Source organism: Neomonachus schauinslandi, chromosome 10 (assembly GCF_002201575.2).
Source record: "Neomonachus schauinslandi chromosome 10, ASM220157v2, whole genome shotgun sequence".
Classification (NCBI taxonomy): Eukaryota; Metazoa; Chordata; class Mammalia; order Carnivora; family Phocidae; genus Neomonachus; species Neomonachus schauinslandi.
Window position 1 is genome coordinate 19,723,981 of NC_058412.1, and position 22,953 is coordinate 19,746,933.

The following is a 22,953-nucleotide window of genomic DNA, read 5'->3' on the forward strand; positions in this document are numbered from 1 at the left end:
GATGTGAGGACTTTTCTGAGGCATAGATTAGAACAGATGTTGACAGTGAGGCCCCCGGTGCTGGGGCAGCTCGGTGAGGATGGGGGATGGCGTTCTCCTGCAGTGTGTGCCCGGCGGTGGGCAGAGCACGGGGCAGTGCTGGGAGCCTTGCATTTCTCACCTGTTTTTTTTTTAAAGATTTATTTATTATTTTATATAAATAATTTACCTTTTGATTCATTAATTTCCCTCATGGCCATGATTTGAAATGTTATAAAGTATTTTATCTGGTAATGTCCATCTCAGCATTATTACAGTGGCAAAAAGTTTAGAACCTAAATGGCCAATAGGGGACTAGTTGAGAAAGTTCTTATGATGGTACATCATGCATGTTTATGAAGACTTAATGACAGAGGAAAATGCTTATGATAGAATGTTATGGGGAGAAAAGGCCAGAACAAGTTCTTAATTCTATGTCTTATGCACAGAAGAAAGGAAAGACACCAAAATGCCAGTAATGGGTCCCTTTGAATGGTGATCGTAGGGGTAAATCTTCTTTATACTTTTCTATAATTGGCATGTATTATTTTATAATCAGAAAAAAAGTTTGAGGGGCGCCTGGGTGGCTTAGTCGTTAAGCGTCTGCCTTCAGCGCAGGTCATGGTCCCAGGGTCCTGGGATCGAGCCCCACATCGGGCTCCCTGCTCCTTGGGAAGCCTGCTTCTCCCTCTCCCACTCCCCCTGCTTGTGTCCCCTCTCTTGCTCTCTCTCTCTCTCTCTGTCAAATAAATAAATAAAATATTTTTTAAAAAAAGAAAAAAAGTTTGATTACAAAAAGAAAAAAAGAGACTTGGGGCTGAACTACAGAGCCAATAAAGAGGCCCCTCCTGCAGGGACCCTGGGCCAGCACAGTGGGGCTGGGTGGGGTGGGGGGAGGGAAAGGGGCCTCCTCTGTGCTGTTACTTGATTTCCTGGTTTCTCAGCCAGCTTAGCCCCAGCTGAGACCTCTCCGTGCCCAGAGTCTGGCAGCTCTGTGTCTCTCCTTCCAGATCCCCCCTCCCCTCCCTGCTGTAACTTGCTCATAGCCCTGGATTCTGCTTCATCAGTTCTTGGCAGTACTTTGAGCCCTTATATCTTGGGCTCAAGTTGGAATAAACCCAGCGGGGTACTAAAGAGGAGGAGCCTGGGGCAACTGGCAGCATAGGGATGAAGCCCGTGTGGTACCAGGCAAGGGCAGTATGGCAATCTCCAGGATAGGCCAGAGGTCGTGGCTTCCTGGGCTCACGTCCACCCGCACAGGAAGCCAGCTGGCCAGGAGGCTGAGTCACATGAAGGATAGAAGGTGGGCTCCCTTCTGCCTTTGGATGGACGAATGCATCCCCAGTCCCCACACCGTGCTCCTCCCCTTGCCACAGAAGCTGGGCTTCTCAGGGCCGGAGGATTTCATGGCTCCATTGTTGCCCTTTTTCTTCCAGAATCAGAATGTCAGGCATCAAAGGTCTGCAAGGGGTGGTGAGGAAGACAGTGAACGATGAATTGCAAGCCAATATCTGGGACCCACAGCACATGGACAAAATTGTCCCGTCGCTGCTTTTCAATCTGCAGCACATAGAGGAGGCAGAGAGGTAAGCAGGAGCTCGGGAAGCAGGCGAGGCTGGAGCTTGGGCCATGGACCACCCTCCCAGGCTGCCTTTGCCATCTGCTTGGGAACCACAGGGTTTGGGCTGGCTGGTAAAGCCTAACCAAAAGGCCAGGGATCTTGGTGTTTGTGGCTTGTTCGGCAATGAGTCCAAATCCAGCTCCCTAGGAGCCTTGGGTCTGGCCTTCTGCTAGCCTGCTGCACCCCGTAAGGTCTGCGTTCATGAAGGAAGGACAGTAACCGTGCTGGGCTCCCTGGGGGTAAGTGTGCGCTGGTAAGAACACAAAGAACCAAGAGTCCGGTTACCTCTGTCTCTCTGAAAGCAGCAGGCCAAGGAGGTTTTAAAGCGCCTTTCATGGCTCCAGTTAACTGAGGACTTTCCCTTCCTGCCTCACTTCCTAATGGTATTTCAGGTCCTTAAAACCTGCTTGACCAGCCAGCAGCCCCTGGACCCAAGTTGCAGATAGTGGGTTTTAATCGGGAGCCCTCAGACAGGGGTTTCAGTCTATCCCTGCCCCCTCGCTCTTCCCATCTGTAAAACGGGATGCAGGGAGAGACTCATGTTGCTGTCCATCTGGGCTGTGCATGGCGCTAGGTGAGAGAATATCAGGTTCCCCCCTCCCTCTGACTCCTTTGAGCCTTTGGAGCTGGGGACAAGCGTGGGAAATAAGTGTTCCCTCTGGTGGCTGTTCCTGGAACTGCACCTCCCTGACCAGCTTCGCCTGTGGTCTCTGGTGGTCCCAGCCCCCGGACACCTGAGGTTCCTTCCTCTGTCCAGATCCGGGCCCAGCCCCTGTGACTTAGGTACCACTGAGTCACACCTGAGCCAACCGCCATGGCTTTCTTTTTCCTCTCCCTCCTTCTCTCTCCCACTTTCTTTTGTTTTCTCTATTACTCTGCCTCCCTCTCTTCACACCCCATCTTTTTCCTTCCCAGGCTTTGGGGCAAGGAGACACTCTGGTCTGTGCCTCCCCAGGCCCATGATGTGCAGGCTATCTGTCCTTCCCGCGGGGGCACGTGTCCTCGAGGATTTCCGGAAAGAGAATTTGACCCCTTCTCCCATGATCTTCCTCCACCCTGGGCTCCTTTACCCTGTTTCATCTCTGACAGCCATGATACCTCCCACATTATCTCGTGCAGCCCACACCAAATTCCTGCCTGTCGTGGCACACCACTTGCAAGGATGCAGTGCAGAAACACGGGCTGCCGGGGCGCCTGGGTGGCTCAGTCCGTTAAGCGCCTGCCTTTGGCTCAGGTCATGATCCCAGGGTCCTGGGATCGAGCCCCGACCCCTGCTCAGTGGGGAGTCTGCTTCTCCCTCTCCCACTCCCCCTGCTTATGCCCGCTCTTTCTCTCTAATAAATAAATAAAATATTTTTAAAAAAGAAAAAAGGAATTTTTTCTGCACAAAGACTGACTCCTGCTTTGCTGGCCATCCCTTGCCCACCCACGCGCTGCTTGTTTCCACAGCCGCTCTCCCTCGCCCCTCCAAGCACCAGAGAAGGAGAAAGAGAACCCAGCAGAGCTGGCCGAGAGGTGCCTTCGGGAACTGCTGGGCCGGGCCGCCTTCGGCAACATCAAAAATGCCATCAAGCCTGTTCTCATGTGAGTCCCCCCTACCCCCCTGCGCCCCAGCCCTCAGAGAACTGTTTCAGGTCCTGGCATCTTGCTGACTCGCGGAGAGGGGAAAGAGGTGTTATGGTAGCAGTGCTGTGTGCAAGACGGTCCCTTGTGTGTGCCCGTGTGACAGCAGAAGTTACCACACAGTGGCCGAGCGCGGTGTTGGGGAGAGGTGCTGGTAGGAGTTTCCCGGAAACTGGAGGAAGGTGCCGGGCTTCACTCCTGAGTCCACAGCTGCGGAACTCTGTTCTTGGCTTCCCTCCAGCTCCCGCACCGGGACTGCCCCGGGGTCCCTCATCTCCTTCCCTCACTGCCACCTGGAAGCCCTTCCCCACCTGGGAGCTCTGCCAGGGGCTAGGTCTCTGGCAGGTCCCTCTCCCCGCAAGCTTGTCTCTCCTCCCTACCATCACTTTGCCTTTCCTAGCCATCCCCCCGTGTTTTCTCCCTCACAGCCACCTGGATAACCATTCTCTTTGGGAACCCAAGGTGTTCGCCATCCGTTGCTTTAAAATCATCATGTACTCAATTCAGGTACGGCGGCTCCCGGTGCAGCTTGTCCCCCTGGCCGAGGGCACCTCTGGGAGCAGGCCGGTGCGCTAAAGGAGAAAGCCGGCCGTCCTCTGTGACTTCCCCCAAGCCCCCAGGTGTCCCGACGTGCTGCTTCATCTAGCTGTGAGGAAGGGCAGGTTTTAGTTTTATTTCGGGTACAGCACAGATCAATACTTTATAAAATACAATTAAAAAGAATCCTTAGAGAAAGTAAATGAAAAACTCATGCAAAACACAAGCCCACAGACCACACTCGGCTGCCACAGCCTCGTGACGTTGCTTACTAAGCACTTCCTCCGGATGTCTGTACTATCCCAGTGTAATCGGGCTACTGGACTAAACCCGGTGGCCTGTTGTGGCCCTTATCAGTATGACGTGGGACCCAGGAACAATGAAAAGAAAGACAGTATTTTCAAAATTGACTTTTGACCCATTTGGGGTGGAAGGGCCCAGGGCAACTCTGGAAATCGAGGTCGTCCCTGGGATGGGGCTCTGCTCGTGTGGGACCAAGGGGGAGGGACTGAGGAGAAGGAACCGGGGTACGTGGGCACCACCTCCAGTGGCCACCGGCCTCAGGACCTCACTTTGGTCCACGCCGGCCTTTGGGTCCCAGTGGAGGGCTGCCCTGGCGCAGAGGCCGTGTGGGGGTTGCTGTTTGGGGCCAGCACGTCTTCCTCCCCCCAGCCGCAGCACTCCCACCTGGTTATCCAGCAGCTCCTGAGCCACCTGGATGCCAACAGCCGCAGCGCGGCCACGGTGCGCGCGGGCATCGTGGAGGTCCTGTCGGAAGCTGCGGTCATTGCCGCCACCGGCTCTGTCGGTAAGGGGGCCCTGAGTGACAGCGTGGGGGCCTGGAAGCCTCCGAGGACAAAGCCTTGCCCTGGGCGGGAGGTTGCCTCCCCTGCCAGAAAAGGGCAAGGGAGCGCAGGGAGGGGGCAGAGGAAGCCCCTGTCTGGAATGCAAGACAGGGGAGAATGGGGGGGGGGTGTCAGGCCTGGATTTCGGGTCTCCCCCGCTCCCACACCCCACCCCCGCTGCGCTCAGGGCCCACGGTGCTGGAGATGTTCAACACTCTGCTGAGGCAGCTGCGGCTCAGCATCGACTACGCCCTGACCGGGAGCTACAACGGGGCGATCAGCCTGGGCACCAAGATCATCAAGGAGCACGAAGAGCGCATGTTCCAGGAGGCTGTCATCAAGACCATAGGTGGGACCCGGGGCGGGGCCTGGATGGGCGGGGCCCGGTGGTGGGGTGGGGCCGGGCGCAGCCGGGTCCGTCCGGGTTGGGTGGGGCAGGGGGCGACCTCCACCAGGACAGCGCCCGGGCGCTGTAAGGTCACCCGCTCGGACTGTGTTACTCGCGGACGTTGGAGGAAATGGAGTCAGTCCACGGCGCGCACAGCTCTCGGACTGGCCTGGGTCGGGCCTGACGGAGAGCGCAGAACGATGTCGGTGGGTTTCTCAGGCTGGACGTCGGATCAGAGGCGGAGAGCGTTGAACTCCTTCCGCACCCCAGCCCCCATCAGGCCTGTCTGATGCTTCCACGCTGGAGCGATGGGGGCGGCGGGGGGGGGGGGGGGTGGAGCGAGGAAGAGGAGAGGCAGGAGGGAGGAAAGGGAGAAAAGGCCGTGGATGCACACCTGGATGCGGACGGGGGGAACCGGACCGCCACCTCTCCAGCTTGCAGAGCTCTTCACTTCAGAGCCTTCCTGGCTTAGCACCACTGGCGCTCCCCTCTCCTTCCCAGAGGCGCTAACCGCAGTCTGCGGGATGCCAAGTGAAGCCACCGGAGCGGGAGGAGGCCTCTGGCGTCGTCTAGGTTTTCCCTCTCCGTCTTAATTGTCTCCCTAGAAACGCAGCCCGCACTCTGGGCAGCAGTTTGCTCAGTTGCGAGGCCGAGTGGAGCCCCTGGCAGCTGGCAGCCTCACCTGGGCCACCCCTGTCCCCCATCTCTTTCCTGCAGGCTCCTTTGCCAGCACGTTGCCCACTTATCAGCGCTCCGAGGTGATCCTCTTCATCATGAGCAAGGTCCCACTGCCTTCCCTGCATCATCCCATGGAGACAGGCAAGACAGGGTAAGCCTACCAGCCCTGCTCCCCTTTTTCCTTTATCGGCCAATATTCCGCCACAGCTTCCCTTCCCGTGTTTTCTCGAGGACTCATTTCTCCACTTTAATTTCCCTGGTCCTGCCCTCACTTTTCTTCTACTCTCAAGTCCCTCAGCAGCCTTTCGTGGGGGCCTTGGATCCCACAACAATTCCTCAGGGTGCCCCACCAATAACTACCTCCCACCTTTGGGGCAAGCCATTAATTCTCTGGTCTGCTTCCTGGCTCTGGAAGTCAACTGCTCTGGGTAACAAGCCTCATAGAGAATCTAATCACAAGGGGAACTGGGCAGGCAAGCATGGGGTCTCTGCCCACATCACCATCCTGGTGAGTATTTGTGTCTCTGGTCTACAGAGAGAACAGGAACCGGCTGACCCAGATTATGCTGCTGAAATCCCTCCTTCAGGTGAGCCTCTCCTGTCCCCAGTCCTGCTCTGCCTCTACAGGAGGCAGCTCCTTCCAAGGGACCAAGAGAAGGCTACCACATACAGTTGTGCAGGTTGCACACTGCACAAATAGCCCCAGCTGAAGGGTGACTAGGGGGCTGAAATCCACCCTGTGTTACACTCACTAGCAGTCTGGGCATCCACAGAGCTGGATCACCCAGAGCAGGCAGGACACTCTTCCTAATTTTCACGAAGGTTCCTTATCAGCTACTGATAGCCTTGTCACTCAAACATTATCTCTGAATTGGGATGGCATCTTTGGTTCCTGCTTTTTTTTCCCCTTCCAAGTACCTCCCTAGGTCCCTTCCACCTGTTTTCCCCTCAGCACTTGTGCCCACCCCAGCCTCTATCTCTCCCTTCATTGGTGTTTTACATTCCTCTTCTTTCCATCTTTGCAGCCATCACTGGAGTCCAGATTCATTATCCTCAAATGCCATCTCATGACCAACTTGTTAAAATCTATACGGACTCCCTAGAAATTTGGAGCCATGGGTCTAAGTGGGGTCCTGGAATCTATTTGTAACAGGCTCCCCAGGGATTCTTACGCACAGCCCTGCCTAAGCTCTGGACATCTCACAACTAGATTCCCCTCATGGTTGTCCTTATTGTCATCTGTCCTCACCAATCATACATACAACCACAAGAAGAATTTTCTAGAAATGCTGCTCCCCACATGTTGCTCCTTTTCAAATAGTAGGTGTCAGTGTAGAATGGATGTGCCTCCAGATTTCAAACTTCTCAGACTAACGGTGGGAGATCCCCAGGCCCCTTCCCCTCCCTGACTCCCCATCTCAGCCCTCAGCCCCAGTCTCTGTTCCAGCCATGCTGATCTGCACACCCCACTTAGTCCCATTCACGCCTTGCCTCCCCTCTCCCGAGCCCACGCCGTTCATGTCACTGTGTTTTTATAAAGGCTTTTCATGCTGGTACTGCCCACATTTGGTGACCTCCTTGGTCTGTGTACTCCTGCCATTTCTGCTGAGTTTACCCTCACTGTACCCAGCTCCTTATCAAGGTGACAGTTTGGGGGGCCCTCACATTCCCCTTCAGCTGATGTTTACTATTGATGCCACCAGGCTTTGCTAGATCCCCTAGGGCTTGCTGAATCATCAAAGGCATTGTTTTGCAATATAGACTTAACAACTAATATTATTTTGCTGCTTTTGTTTTTTTATTTAAATTCAATTAATTAACATATAGTATAGTATTAGTTTCAGAGGCAGAGTTCAGTGACTCATCAGTCTTATATAACACCCAGTGCTCATTACATCACGTGCCCTCCTTAATGCCCATCCCCCAGTTACCCCATCCCTCCACCCACCTCCCCTCCAGCAACCCTCAGTTTGTTTTCTGTGATTAAGAGTCTCTTATGGTTTGTCTCCCTCTCTCATTTCACCTTGTTTTATTTTTCCCTCTCTTCCCCTATGATTTTCTGTTTTGTTTCTTAAATTCCACATATGAGTGAGATCATATGATAATGGTCTTTCTCTGATTAACTCATTTTGCTTAGCATAATACCCTCTAGTTCCACCTACGTCATTGCAAATGGCAAGATTTTTTTGGTGGCTGAGTAATATTCCACTGTATGTATATATGACATCTTCTTTATCCATTCACCTGTCGATGGACATCTGGGCTCTTTCCATAGTTTGGCTATTGTGGACATTGCTGCTATAAACTTTGGGGTTGTTTTGCTGCTTCTGTATGCTTTAACAACATCGTGGATGCTGTGTCTACTACGCCCACTGGCTTTAATCCGAAGACCCCCAGTATGAGCACCTAGAAGAGATGTCACGAAACGGGTGTTGCATGTGCGTGCGTTGTGGCTCCTCAGCCCAGCCGTAAGCTCTTGCACTGTCCCTCCATCTCTGTGTGACTGTCCGTGCCCTTAATGCAGCGTTGTGTTCGTGGTGAGTGTTCATCAGCTGGGCCCTGACGGCCCGAACGTTTTAGGTTCAGAGGCTCCCTGGCTCCTCCTACCCTCTAGTGCTTACCCCTTGCTTGCTTTCAACAACCTAAAACTTGTCCAGGTGGTTGTTGGCGTGTTCAGAAAAGTTGCCTCAGGCGTCCAGGGCCTCGGGTGGAGGACAAGGGAGCTGGGCTGGGAGATGTTGAGAGAGGTTGGGTGCATTAGACCCCAGGTCCGCCAGCGGCTGTCCATCTCCTCACCACACTGAGAGCACCAGCCTTCCTAAGCTCGGCCATGCTGGGCTCCCTCACAGGTATCCACAGGTTTCCAGTGCAACAACATGATGTCAGCCCTGCCCAGCAACTTCCTGGACCGCCTTCTCTCCACCGCTCTCATGGAGGATGCAGAGATCCGCCTCTTCGTTCTAGAGATTCTCATCAGTTTCATTGATCGTCATGGCAACCGCCACAAGTTCTCTACCATCAGGTGAACTTGGGGTCTCCCCTCCAGTTGGTGTGTGAAGGGGGAGAAGACTGCCGGTAGGTGTCACACCCAGGTGAGAGGACAATTCCCATTATTCAGTGGGAACTACCAGGAGCTGATCATGGACATTGACCCTGGGGTCCTGTGGGGGCAGGAGAGATGGAAGGGCGCTTTTCCCAGGGAGCCAGGGTGTGGATTGGAGATGGGGGAGATGAAGAGCAGGTACTAAAGGGAGTTAGCGGGTGGGGAGGAGGAAGGGGGCTGCAGGTTTGTCAGTAAAGACTGGGCGGAAGGGGGAGGGAGGAAGAGAATAATCTGGATCAGTATTTAAGAAAAAGGGACAAGAAAAAGTAGGCACGACAGAGCGGTTGAGAGCTTGAGGAAAGTGGAGATTGGGCTAAGAACCAGTGCAGGGGGTGGGAGGCTGGGACCCAACTAACAATGTTGGGATAAAGCCCAGTGACACCGCCTGGGCTATGACTGGCCTTGCAGAGGGCTAAGGTGGCCCCTCGTGTCCCTTCCCAGTACCCTCAGTGACATCTCTGTCCTGAAGCTGAAAGTGGACAAGTGCTCCCGACAGGACACCGTCTTCATGAAGAAGGTTAGCCAGTGTGACCTTAAGCCCCAGCGAACCCCAGGTGGGCCGGGCTCTGGGGACCCCCACCTCCCAGCCCCCCAGTCAGGGCTGACCCCTGTGCCCAGGCCTGCTCTCTCCCTCTTTGAGCACGCTTAGTCGGGATGACCAGCCGACCCCTCGGGGGTGGTGGGGCCAAGCCCCCAGGGTCACACTCAACACCGAGGCCAGAGTCAGGAGCACTGCTGGTGAGCCCGGCCCGGGCTGGGCTACAGGCTGTGTTCTCCCAAACCCAGCTGGGTTTGGGCAGCAGCTTCTGTTGCTGGTTTCACTGCGTCCACCCTTCTCTAAACGTGTCCTGCACGTTTGCTTCCACTGGGGTCTGCTTTAAAGGCATCCTCTCCCTGGGGTGCCCGGCTGGCTCAGTGGGATCAGCGTGCGACTCAGGATCTCGGGGTCATGAGTTTGAGCTCCACGTTGGGTGTAGAGATTACTTAAATAAATAAAACTTAAAAAAGAGAGAGAGAGAGAAGGCTCCCTCTCCCTGAGGGTGGAGGGGGGGTACACACAGCTGCTGCACCACCCACAGAGTGGTCTTCCTCCCGTTCTCCTTGCCCCTCCCGCCTCCACCCCCCCCCCCGCGGCCTTGCCCCCCTTGCCCCATGCCCAGCACTCCCAGCAGCTCTACAGACACATCTACCTGAGCTGTAAGGAGGAGACGAACATCCAGAGGCACTATGAGGCGCTCTACAGCTTGCTGGCTCTCGTCAGCATTGAGCTGGCCAATGAGGAGGTGGTGGTGGACCTCATCCGCCTGGTGCTGGCCGTTCAGGTGGGGCCGGGTGTGGGCAGCACGTGGGAGGTGGGATCGGGGCAGGGGAGCAGGTGGGCTGGGCACTAACGAGACCACCGACGAGTGGCTGCTCAGCAACTGTCTCAGAGCCCGGGAATGTGGCACCCTTGGCTCCCTGTTCCTCAAGGGACCACGAGCCATGGTTCTGTTTGGGGAACCACCCAAGAATGCTTCATTCATGGCTGTAGCCCATCCTCAGGCCCAAAGAGACCCAGGGAACAGGATCTTTCAAAAACACCCTTTAGTCCCCAGTATGACTCCAAGGAATACCAAGAGGGTGCTCATAAACCCTGAGTGATCCCAAAACACACTTTGTCTGTAGATCGTCTGGTTCCCAAGCCTGGCTGTGCTTCAGAATTACCCCAAGCGCTTATGAAAACTACATATTCCCATATGAAAAATTACGTATTCCCACGCATGGGGACCTGGAGATTCAACAAGCCTCTGTCATGACTCTTAGAAAGCCAGTGTTCACTAGATAGGGCTTCAGACTTCCAGAGTCCTTCTGGATGGAAGTGTACTCTCAAGGATGCTGGGGATTGGGGTGGGTCCTTCAGACCTCAAAAGACCAGCATCTCCAGGGTCCTGAAGCTAGGTGGCTTCAGATCCTACTTAGGAGCAGGAATGATGGCAAACCTGGGAATTCGGTGGTGGAGAATCTTAGGCCACCCGTGCTAAATCTTGCAAGGCCAACCCAGCAGCTATGATTGTCTTCACTCTAGAATTTGAGATTCCTCTGTATCCCCATCCCTAGTAACTGTCGCAACTCTTTCAACTTAACATGTGGACCCAGTTTAGCAAACCAGTCCCATCCCCCAAGAATCATTCAAGGCCTATATTCAAGGACACAGCATCCTAGAGGTAGGATTAATGATGAGGGTTTGGACAGTCAAGGACACCAAAGCTGGAACTGCACAGTGGAGAATGAGGTCATCACCCCTCTACTCAAGCACTTACGAGCTCCCAGCTCATGGGTTGTTCTCGGGATGATTCACTTCCGCTTTCCCGAGGATGACTTATGTCTCCCAGGAAGTTATGGGACAAATGCTGAAAAAGGCTTAGTCTAAAGAGATGAGCCCTCTCTACAGAAGGTTGGGAGAGGTTGGGCGGGGATCGGGGCACTGACATAATTTGTCAGTTGGAAAACTCCAAGGCCTCTCTTTGTTGCCACAGGACGTGGCCCAGGTCAATGAAGAGAACCTGCCTGTGTACAACCGCTGTGCCCTCTACGCTCTGGGCGCGGCCTACCTGAACCTCATCAGCCAGCTCACAGCAGTCCCTGCCTTCTGCCAGCACACCCATGAGGTTGGTGTCCTCGCCGCCCTGAGCGCTCAGGAGGCCCTCGGCTCTGGGTTTCCCCAGAACAACTTGTCCTTCGTTTGTTGCGCGAGCCCCGTGCCTAGTCTAGGCATTGAGGAAGGGTTGATGGAACAGTGAGGGACAGTGGGAAGTTACTAGAAGCAGCATTTCGTGCTGCGTGACACCGCATAGCACGGGGGGGCCGGCCACAGGCAGGAACCTGGGCCCCTTCCTCCCCTGCGACCTGCCCACCCTCCTCCCCACCCCCCTGCGCCGCCCCCGCTCCCAGAAGCCCGGCTACACACGCCTCTCTTGTCATTTGGGACTAACGCTCCTTTTTTTTAAAAAAAGGTTTTATTATGAAAGTTTTCAGATATCACCAAAGCAGTGTGAGGAGAATAATGAACATCCGTATATCCATCATGCAGATGAAACAGGAAGGTGTTCCCACGTTTGCTTTATCTCGTTTTCCCTTTGTCTTATTTCAAAGCAAATCTCAGCTATCCTATCATTTTATCCCTACGGGTATCAGTGTTTTGTGTGAAAAATACGGACACCTTCCTACATAATCATTCTGCTATTAACATGCCTATTTAAGTTATCAACAATGCCTCGGTATTATCTAATACCCAGTTTATAATCAAATGTTCTCAGTTGTCCCCAAAAGACATTTTAAAACATACTGAAGTATTTATAGGTGGAATGATATAATGTCTAGGATTAACTTTAAAATAAGCAAAATGAACTAAAATGAGAAACCTCGGGTCTCAGCTGGCTTGGGGGTGCTGGGGGACAGGGGGAGGGTGCCGTGTCACTGTGCCCCCCAGCATGGGCCAGTAGGGGGCGCAGGAAGGCCATATGCCCAGACATCCTGTTCAACAACAGCCGCAGCTTGGCTCGCTCACTCCTGCCCGCACTTGCACCCTCCCGCCTCTCACCGTCTCGCGGACTTTCACTTTTCCTGTCAAAAATCTGCCAAGGGTACTGAGGGGACCTCCGCCTGTGACTGGCCATCAGGATGTTTTTCATGCACCTGGGTTGGGGGGAGGGGATGGTGTGATCTATACTCTCTTTTCCATGTTTACATAGAAAATAGGAATAGGGCACAGGAGCAAGAAGCTGCCGTCTCCTGGGGGCTAAGTCCCCTGCCTTTGGAGGACACCTGATGCATACCTGTCACTGGGGATGGCCTGAGCGGCCCGCCTGGGCTTCTCCGGCTGCTGTGAGGGTTGATCCGAGTTTCTCCCTTAGAAGCCCAGCCACAGGGTGCTCTGCCCAGGAGTCTGTGGGAGGAAGGAACCGCCTGCAGGGGAGGGGAGAGCCATCGTCTGCCTGCTCGGAGCTCCTCCCCCCTGTCGACTCCAGCCCTTATGTGGTTCCTCCCAACTCCAGGTGATAGAGACCAGGAAGAAGGAGGCTCCATACATGCTCCCTGAGGATGTGTTTGTGGAGAGGCCCAGGTGAGGAGCACACTTGGGACGTGGTCAAGGACACCCCAGGCAGCTGTGTGAGAAGGTGGGGGCAGTCTGAAGCCAGGGGCTGAGGCCTTTATGGGCTCAAGGGCCACAAGTGGACCCTGCCTGAGGCCCAGACGTCCTGGGTCAACTGTGACCTTCGTCATGGGGCCATAATCCATGCCTTGAGCCATGTCAGTGCATTGTGCTATAGAGTATGTGACGTGACCTTGGGAGCTTTGGCCAAGCCCATGGGCCGTGCATCCGGGAGGAGTCGTTCCTGCAAGACACTGGATCCATCCAGGTGGCATCCTTGGACTGCAGTCTGTGTCACGTCAGCCTCAGAGGAACTCAAGGAAAATACTGTGAAAAAAAAAAATGTCCAACAATAGGGGGTAGCTTCATAAACGATGGCCTTTCCACCACGGCGGTTTGGAAGAAGAGCTCATGCGAAATACGCACTGTGCCGTCGGTAGATAAAATCGATCACAGAACAGGAATTCAGGGGGTGCGGTGATGTGTGTGTGTGTGTGTGTGTGTGTGTGTGTGCGCGTGCACGCACATAGATGTCAGTGACCCAAGGATTCTGCACAAAGTGTAAAAGATGTTGTCTCTGGAAAGTGAGACCATGGTGATTTTCTTTTCCTTCTGCTTCTCTGTCATTTTGTAGGATGAGTGTTCCTTTTATAATAAAGAAAGTCATTAGGAAATTCCTCTGGTTGCCCCTTGCCTTCTGTGTCTTCCAGGTTGTCCCAGAATCTTGACGGAGTAGTGATTGAGTTCCTCTTCCGCCAGAGCAAGATCAGCGAAGTCCTGGGGGGCAGCGGCTACAATTCCGACAGGCTCTGCCTGCCCTACATCCCTCAGCTGACAGGTAGGCGCTCTGTGGGAGCACTTCCGAGCCTGCCTCGGCTCTTCCTCACCAGGACAGGGCCTGAGTGTCAGGGACTTGTGTGCCCCTGGCGTGTCCCACAGGAGTGGACAAACGCGGTGGAAATCTGTGGTGAGAGCCTCTTGGTTCCCCCCACCTCTTCTCCTCAGGGCCGGATCCTTGGGAGAAAGCGGCCCATGAGACAGGCTGGCCGGTGGACGGGAGAGGCCCCCGGGAGCCCGAAAGAGCACACGTGGGCTGTGCAAGTTCTCTGCCGTTTACTTCCTGGAAATGCTCAGACCAGTCTCCTGGCATCTCTGAGTTTCATTTTCCTTGACTAGAAAATAGGGATTAACGACACCTGCCTTAGAGGGCTGGTGGGAGACGCACACAGAGTAAATGTGCTTTAGGAAATGCTCCCCAAGTGACGGCTACTCGTGCAAGTTGAGATGTGCTTTCTGGTCATGAGCAGCTTCTTTGTGCTTATCGATGATTTCAAGATCTTAGCCATAAAAGCAAAACTCACCACCCTAAGGTGGGCAGAGGAGGCCGGCAGCCTTCAAAAAACCAGCTGTAGCCTCAGTGTGTCCTGAGCCTTCAGAGGGCTGTGGGCCAGGCAAAGGTGGGGGCGATGGGAGGGTGGGTGGAGATGGTGCTAAAGGTGTGAGGAGCCTGGCTCGCTCTGAGCACCGGGAACTCTAGCTTCTTGGCTTTCCTTTCCCAGATGAGGATCGCTTATCCAAGAGGAAGAGTATTGGAGAAACCATTTCCCTGCAGGTGGAGGTAGAATCTAGGAACAGCCCAGAGAAGGAGGAGGTGAGTGATGTGCTGTCCTGCACCCCCAGGGGAGGGGACCTTCTCTTGCCCCCCTGCAGTCAGGCACTCCCGGCTCCGGGCTCCCTTAACTGCACAGCACATTTAAAGTTGCATGGAAGGCAAATTCCTCAAATATCCCATTTTCTTAACTGTCCCTCTCAAAATGATATGCGCTACACACACACACACACACACACACACACACACACACTCCCACACTCCCATGACAACATCATGTCCCATTCCCACCGGAGGCAGATGTGCTCCGTGTTGGAAACTGGAAGACCTACCAGGAGAGACGAGGGCAAGAATAGCTTTCACGTTGTTTCTTCCATATAGATCAATGGAGGTACTTTTTTTAAAGACAGAGTTGCAGCTTGAAGATCTCTCTTCGATTTTCTCTTGGGGGCTGTGAATATCTAATTTCTGTCCATGTTAACTGGGGATATACTTCTACCTCAGAAAATAAAGCAGATGTGCCCATGAGTAAGAGAGAAGAAGGAATCACGGTGGAAAGACCTGACTTACTCCTACAAATGAAAAAGAAATATGGGAGCGGGGCAGAGAGGAGAGGAAGGATCCATGAGGGGCTGAAGCCATAAGATGCAGCACGCTCATGTTTAACGGGGTCTCCCACCATTCAGGGAATCGACAGACACGTGAGGAAGCCTCAGCAGGAAGTGAGGAGGATGCCCATGGCGGGAGGGGAGAACTGGGACAGTTTCTGCCCATTGGTGCTGGGGTAGCTGTGGGGGACAGCCTCAACCCTGAGCCTTTCCCCAGATGCACCAGAGCAAGGAGAGGTCATTGGGGTCAGGACCAAGCCTCCCTCTAACTGTGCCCTCAGCCACTTTCCCAACTCTTCTCTCACTGGGGCACTTTTCTGGAACCTTCCCCTGGAAGGAAGGAAGCTCTGACTCAGGCGAATTGGAAGAGTGGAATGAGGTTGAACCAGGTGTCCTCCAAGGCCTGCCGGCTCTGCAGGACAGGGAACCGTGTCAGGACTGTGGGGGGGTTGCTGTCCCCCCCATAGTTGTGATTCTCCCTTCTCAGGAGTTAAGGGACCCTCAGGAATTGAGTAAAGTGACGCAGAAGGAGAAGGAGAAATGCTTGCCTATGTACAGAGCCTCCTACTCTCTAGTGTCCCCTGGGTCACCAGAATGGGTTCCTTTCCTTCCTGGCGAGTCCCCCTAGCTCAGGGGGAGCCTGGTAGCTACAGCAGGGGTGTGGGGGCCTCCACCCCGTGCCCTTCAGCCACGCTATGCTTCTTTCCACTCTCCGCCCACCATGCCCTGCCAGAATCCTGTAACCTTAAATGCCAAGTTCATAGCAGTTGATCAATAAATGCTGGTTTGGTCAAATCCCAAACCCAGTGCCTGGCATTCAGAGCCATTTCTAGTCTGGGCTGCCCTTTGGCAGACAGCCTCTGTGCCGGGCCGGGCTGCTCTGTTAACCCCCGCCCGCAGTGTGGTCTCATCCGGCTCCAGGTCTTTGCTAGTAATCCCCTGTGTGACTCCCTTCCTCTGCACCTTTGTGCCCATGAACCGCCTACCCTTCCATGCTCAGCTTGTGTCCCATTTCCTCCATAAGCCTCTCTCTACCTGCCCTTGACCAGTCTTCCTTGTCTCTCTGGGCCACCACACGGTTCCCCGGCCGCTCACATGGTGGTCGGTGCTGAGTGGATGCGTGGAGGGCCGTGCAGAGGCTGAATCCTCGGAGTGACTGACAGCTCAGCCCAGCTCTCTCTGCGTGTCATTCCCACGCTGACAGACTGTGCTATCTCTACCGCGTGACCAGCCGAGAGCCCGCACATACTCAGCGCTCACTTAATATTTCGTAAATGACTGTAGCCCATACCTACATCTCTGGCCTTTCCTCCTCACACTAGCATTTGCTGAATGCTAAACAAATCAGGAAAGTCCAGCTCAGTGAATTTTCACTAAAGGAATGTATCCGTGCAGTCACACCCAGATCAGGGGAGAGAACGTTGTCATTGCCCAAGAGACCCCCTTCCCAAAAGGAGCCACTAGCCTGACTTAGGTCACTTCTTGAACTTCCTATTAGTGAAGTCATTCTCTCCTGTCTCTGCTTCTTTCACTTAACATTGTGTTTAAGTAATGGGATGGGAGTGAATCATGAATCCTGCCTCAGGGAGCTCAGAGTCTACTGGGGAATACCTGGGACTTAGTTCAAAGTCTTCACGGCTTTCAGCCTCTGGCCTGAGGCCACCATCCATGGAGTAATCCTTCTTTGAGTTTATTATTTTCCACCTCCTTCAATAGGCTCTGCGAGGGCTGAGATCCTGTGACCCAGGTCCCTGAGCCAAGCTCAGCATGTCTGACCTTTAGTCAATACTCAAATCACCTCAGTGGATAATTTGATATCCTGAGTCTTCAGAAATTTTATTCAGTTCTTAAAATTTACATTTGAGGTATTTGCCAACTGCTTCCTCTTGCTGCCAATATTTTCTGTTACTTTCTCTGAAGATTTTTTTTCTGTTTCACAGGGCTTTGCTCCCGTGGGGCTTAATGGGACAAGCTGAGGGGGAGGGGGGGCGGGGAGGGCAGCGAGCTCTTTCAGGTGATTCTCCCGCACGCTGTTGAGGACTGGGCCTCCCCCGTCCATCTCACTGCTGTCCTTCAGCGGGCAGCTCTGTGCCCGCCTGCTGGGGGAGCTTCAGAGACCCTGGTGAGAATGTGGGTGTCCTGGGGGAGCTTCCGCCCATGGGGACATTCTTCTGAGAAGCAAAGGGGCTGCCCGGTAACCGAGGAAGCCAGAGCCACCCCCCACCCCACCCCACCTTTCTGAGCACTTCTGTCCTTTCTCCCTCAGCGAGTGCCTGCCGAGGAGATCACCTATGAGACGCTAAAGAAGGCCATCGGTAAGTTGGCGGGGAGGCCCGGGCTGGGTCCTGGGGGAGGCAGGGGTCTGTGCAGCCTGCTGCAGGATTCAGCACAGAGGTGAAGGGAGACAATTTTGTATAGATACTCAGATGATTTTTTTGGTGGATGGTAACAAGTTGACCAACGAAAGATATGAAGAATAAATCATATTAATAGTTGTCGGCAACAGATTTTAAAATGCAGTAGTACCTCCTTTATCTGGATTAGGGGGCCATGAGGTAACTGATAACTGATGACAAATTATATATTCAGATGCCAAACCATTTCAATGTGGGTTGTCCCTGCTAGTATTCCTTCTGAATGCGCACACTGCTCTGCCTTCTTAACGTGTGAACATATCTCACCAGCCCCCCTTCTTTATATTTGCTGACTCATTTTGGAGACCAAAAGGAATATGCAGAAGCCTTAAACTGGACAACCTGGGACTGCTGGGCCAGAGGGGCCGAGCTCTTGTCTTGGCTTTTGGGACCTGTCTGGCTTTTCCACTGTTGACGTCCCTTTCAAATTAGTGCCAGAGTACTTTCTGTTCCAGGAACTTCCTTTGAGAGTCCTAGTGGTGCTGGGGCAGCTCGGGGCGTTAAAAGCCCAGCTGTAGGGTCCACTTAACTAGTTCTCAAACTCTTCCACGAAGAGAGGGGCTGAGCCTCAGGCCGAAGCACGAAAAGATCTAGCCTTCGTGGGCCCAAGTAATGGCACCACTCCCTCCATGCCCTGCTCATCAGCAGAGGGCAGAGCCGAGAAGGCACTCACGGACAGTGCTCCCCCGGAGGGGCCCACCCATCTTGCCCCGCACCAGTGGGGCAGGACGTCAGGGCTGACCCAGCTCTCTGTGCCGCAGTGGACAGCGTGGCAGTCGAGGAGCAGGAACGTGAACGGCGGCGACAGGTGGTGGAGAAGTTCCAGAAGGCACCCTTTGAGGAGATCGCAGCACACTGTGGGGCCCGGGTGAGTGAGCCATAACAGGGGCCCTAGCAGGGCTGAGTTTCTAGGAGATCTTGGCACTTTTGTCACCCAGAAATTAGGGTTTAGATCCCACCAATGCCCTGGCACTGCATCGTTTCCCCCAAGAACCAAAAGGCATGGCTATGAACCATGCACTCCTTTAGATCTTGTAATTTCCCTGTAAGGAGGAAGTCCTGACCTCAAAAGCTCCTGCATCAGACAGACAGACTGTAATGCTTATAATATCACGTATGTAACTAGCACTGAGCACACGCCAGAGCATCTTACATTTATCAGCTTATGTCATTGTCATGACAGCTCTGTGAGGTCCATGCCTTTATGCTCATCTCATTACCGATGAGAGGGGAAGGAGCCGCAGCAGAGGACAGATGGGCAACATCTGCAACAGGGTCCCACTTCCAGCCAGGGGACCCCAGCAGGGGGAATGGAACAGCCTGGCCCTGGAAAAGAGATTTGAAAGAAAAGGTGCCAAATAAGTAAAAAGAAAGACTCATGTCTATGCATTTCTTGAAATTGATTAGGATTTGTTAGTCACAATGGCCATCTTAGTAACAATGAAACATAACTGTAAACATCCCACATCTACAAATAACTTCCATTTTATTGTAATTTTTTCCTCTCAGTAAAAATACATGTTATTTTCTTTTCCATTACATAAGATGTATTATCTCTATTTCTAGTATATCATAATATATAATAACAATATAATAGGATATGTAAATACCTATGGATTTGTCTGGGCCTATGTTATCCTCACCTCTTGTCCCATCTCCAGAGGTGGATGCTGCTCATTTCATGAGCTCAGAGTTGAGGCCCATTCCTGAACACATGCACAGTCTCATTCTCTGTACACGTGGGCTGAGCTGGAGCCAGAAGGGACCAGAGAGAGCATCCTCCCTAACCCACCAATTTGGCGCAGCTGCTTCTTGGAAGTTAAGCAGAGATCCGAAACTAGCTCTGAGCCTCCTGACTCTACATGCCCAGCAAGCCCTACGGCCCACTTGGAGGAACTAAGGGCCCTTTTAAGAACTGCCTGCTGAGGCCCTCCTGGGGGTCCCGGCCTCCATGCTGTCCCCAGCAGGCCTTCCTGGGTGGCCCTGCCTGATCTGAACCCACAGCCAGAATCTACAGATAAGCTCCAGAAATGAGCTCACACCAGTTCCCCTCCTAAGACTGCAACTGCCCCCCACCTCCACGGGTTCTCCGGACAGCGGGGCCCCTGAGAGCGGGCATGGGTGCGGGGGAGCCCCCAGCTCACTTCCCGCTGTTCCTGTCTAGGCATCACTGCTACAGAGCAAACTCAATCAGATCTTCGAAATCACCATCCGGTAAGTGGCAGGCCTGGGCGGGGACCCCTGCTCCCGAATCCTTCTCTCACACCTGTCTCCAGGCCTCCCTGCCTGCAGCCCCTGTCTCCAGGGCTGGACTCAGCCACCAGCTCTCCCAGACAGGGAAAGCAAGACTAGAGAGAGAAAGAGACAGCACAGTGAGCCCCAGAAAAGAGCCAGGGGTCCTAGTGTCCCAGGCTGGCACTTTCTAAAGCAACAATGTCACTGTAGAGCCTTCAGTGAAGCTAGACTTCAAGTGAAGTGTAGAAGATTCTAGAACTTGCAACCCAGGAACCCATGGAGTGACCGTTTCTGGTCCCTGTTCAAAGAAAAACCCAAATTAGCTGCTCTTTTTGGTTGCACGGGGTGGGACCCCAGAGCCCCCTTCTCACGCCTTTCTCCTCCATGTGCTCCTTCCCAGGCCCCCTCCGAGCCCATCAGGCACCATCACCGCAGCCTATGGCCAGCCTCAGAACCACTCCATCCCCGTCTACGAGATGAAGTTTCCCGATCTGTGCGTATACTGAATTCCAGAAGACGGAGCGCCTCGGAGGGGTGGGGTCTGAGGGAGGGGCTCGCCCTCACAACCCACCCCCATGGCATGGAAATCAAACTGGGGTCTCAGAGAAAAAGCACCTCCCCAGCTACGCAAGGTGGAGCCTCGGGCCCCCTCTCAGCCCTCCCACTTCCTCCTTGTCTTCCCTGAGGGAGATCGGCGTCCTGCCCCTCTGGGGCCAATAAGCATCTCACCCACCCTTTGTCTCCTCCTTTGTGTCCACCAGGAGCTGAGAACCATGGGGGTCTGCAGAGGGAGGCGGGGGTCCCGAGAAGCTCCTGCTTGGTGTAGCGTAGGAAGGGCTTTCCTGGGGGTGGGCCTGGGGGGCACAGCTGCCAACCCTGCAGGAGGGAACTAGACAGAGGCACGGACTGCCTCGGACTGCAGTCAGGAGGAAGCCGGGCAAGCTCCCAGCTGCTCTGGGAAAGCAGTGGTGTGCAAGGCTGGGAGGCACCTGCTCTCTTCCAGAGCGTTCCCCGCCTCCACTTCTCCCTCCACTCCCCTGCTCGCCCTGCTGGTTGTGTCCTTGTGATTCTTTCTGTTCTTAATTCATGTCAGGCCCTTCCAACAGGAACTGCAGTTGAGACACCACGCAAGGCAAGAAAGGATAAAAATCCAGGGTGGGCAGGTTGGCTGTAGAGGGGGCTGGCTCTCCCCAGGCCAGGCCTGCCCCCTAGAGCGGAACAGCGGGCAGAAGTGGGCAAGGCCACATCCCTTGTAGCAGCTTCTCACCTCCTTCACTGACAGGGAGCTTGCTGGGTCCTCCCATGGTTCTCCCCCTCCTGGATGTTTCTCTAAGTTGAGTTTTCTCTCCGATGCCTTTCTTTCTGAGGACCCTAGCATGTTTCTACAGCCTCTGGGTTGAGGGAGGGCAGAATGAGATAATCTGGTTCAAGATAATCTGGTTCCACATGGCTCAAAAGAAAGAGGAAATGCAAGGGCCCCCAGGCCTGCCCACTTCCTATGCAAGAGACTCCCAGCCTGGTTTGGGGAGTAGGAAGGGGAGGGGTTTATGAGGATAGCATTTTGCCCCTCAAGGATGTCAGAGTCAACCTTTTGGATATTTCATTCAAGGAAAGAAGGATCCAGCACCTAATATTGGAATGATCTCTTCACTCTTTGGACAAAGTCAGGACATCAATGCCAACTGGCAGACTTGAGGCTTGGGGAGAGGCAGTGGAGACCCCTTTGGGCTCTGGGTTTCCATTTTCCCTGAGGTCCCTGCCTGTCTGTGTGCAAAGGAGGGGCTGCTGCAGAGCTAGAAGGCCTTCTGCTGTGCTCTCTCTGCTCCCCCACCCGTCCTCCTGTCGGGGGCCTTTGTGCCTCCAGGGCCTCCCGGGTCTCCTCCCATGGCAGCACCCTACGGTCCAAAATAGCCCTTCTCTTCTCTTCCAGGAAAACTTCCCATAACTTTTCTGAGCTGATGTAACTCCCAGTAAGGTGTGAATGGTCAAATGATTCCTCCCTGGAGAATTTGCTTTTTAAAAAGAGGGAGAATGAGTAGATCTCTTGACCCAAAGGAATCCCTTCTGAGGGTACAATTTTAGGCAGTATGGGGAAGGGTCAGAAGCAGGATGTTTCTGCTAAGGGGAGGGGGCTTCTTGGGACACCGTCTGGTCACACCCTTGCCCACAGCCTTGCACAGACAAACAATGAAAGCCTGATTATGAGGATAAATAGGTGTATTTTCCTGAACTGGGAAAACCTTAACATAGGCATTTTCCCATTACATGTGCAATAGCTGTTTTGAATAGGGGGGCTATCTGACTCTCGTTCTGTAGTTTCCACCCTGGTCGGTGCCTCTGTGCTATGGGCCTGTGGCTTCCAGATGGCCTGCATGATTACAAGGCCCAAGGAGCAGGGCTCCTGCACCCCACCCCACCCCCACTTTCGGCTTTTGGCTCTGGCTCTTGGCTAATGCTCAACCCAAATTTATAAGCATGAACTTAGACTTCTCTTTACCTTACTATCTCTTTATTAAGAAAATTTAAAATAAAATGTGAAGGCAAATAACCTTTGGAAGAAACGTTAGAGGACATCTCAATCTTGAGCCACAAACATGTCTTTCCTTACTGGATCTTTCCATCTGTATCCCCTGCTTGGCTTTGATGAGAAACCCTGTTTCTTTCTTGTGTCCACTTGACTTTAGGGTCTACCCCATGGCAGCTGCAACCTGAGCCCTGCCCTTGGGGTCCTGGTCCTGCGACGGAGCATCATGGCCCTGGAGCCTCTTTCTAGAGCCAGCACTAGAACCAGAGATCTGTAGGCCCACTCAGATGCCTCTCCCTCTTCCCCACCCCGGGAACAGAGTGAAGAAACAGGTGCAGGGTTACCATTCTTCATACACTCACCCCTGTCTCTGTCCAAAGCAGCTCTTTCCTTACTTCACAACTGCTTAGCAAAGATGTGCTTCTTCTGGAGAACTAGCCGTTCCTTGAGTGCCCTCTTCTCCATTTCAGTTTAAAAACTTACACTCAGTAGAATACTGGATTGCCTGCTGACGTGAAGGAGAACCTGGATTCTAGCCAAATATGCCTCAGAGTCAGAAAGTGACACCCTCCTCCCACGAGCCCAGGGAGAGAGGCAAAGCAGAGCGTGGTGGGTGCC

The 22,953-nt window shown here is 53.7% G+C and overlaps 1 protein-coding gene across 1 annotated transcript in view; it reads left to right on the forward strand.

Annotated features, from left to right (window-relative positions):
* The window catches only part of EFR3B (EFR3 homolog B), a 47,912-nt gene extending 27,577 nt beyond the window's left edge, over window positions 1-20,335 (forward strand). The window contains exons 5-22 of the mRNA XM_021697578.1: window positions 1,455-1,604; window positions 3,089-3,223; window positions 3,691-3,769; window positions 4,472-4,607; window positions 4,832-4,993; window positions 5,750-5,861; window positions 6,246-6,297; window positions 8,560-8,732; window positions 9,255-9,330; window positions 9,974-10,135; window positions 11,330-11,461; window positions 12,848-12,915; window positions 13,656-13,783; window positions 14,505-14,596; window positions 17,429-17,477; window positions 18,338-18,444; window positions 19,741-19,790; window positions 20,212-20,335. Coding sequence (XP_021553253.1) covers window positions 1,455-1,604; window positions 3,089-3,223; window positions 3,691-3,769; window positions 4,472-4,607; window positions 4,832-4,993; window positions 5,750-5,861; window positions 6,246-6,297; window positions 8,560-8,732; window positions 9,255-9,330; window positions 9,974-10,135; window positions 11,330-11,461; window positions 12,848-12,915; window positions 13,656-13,783; window positions 14,505-14,596; window positions 17,429-17,477; window positions 18,338-18,444; window positions 19,741-19,790; window positions 20,212-20,317 — 1,969 coding nt within the window. The 3' untranslated portion in view covers window positions 20,318-20,335. The remainder of the gene's footprint in view (window positions 1-1,454; window positions 1,605-3,088; window positions 3,224-3,690; window positions 3,770-4,471; window positions 4,608-4,831; window positions 4,994-5,749; window positions 5,862-6,245; window positions 6,298-8,559; window positions 8,733-9,254; window positions 9,331-9,973; window positions 10,136-11,329; window positions 11,462-12,847; window positions 12,916-13,655; window positions 13,784-14,504; window positions 14,597-17,428; window positions 17,478-18,337; window positions 18,445-19,740; window positions 19,791-20,211) is intronic.
* The last annotated feature ends 2,618 nt before the right edge of the window (window positions 20,336-22,953 follow it).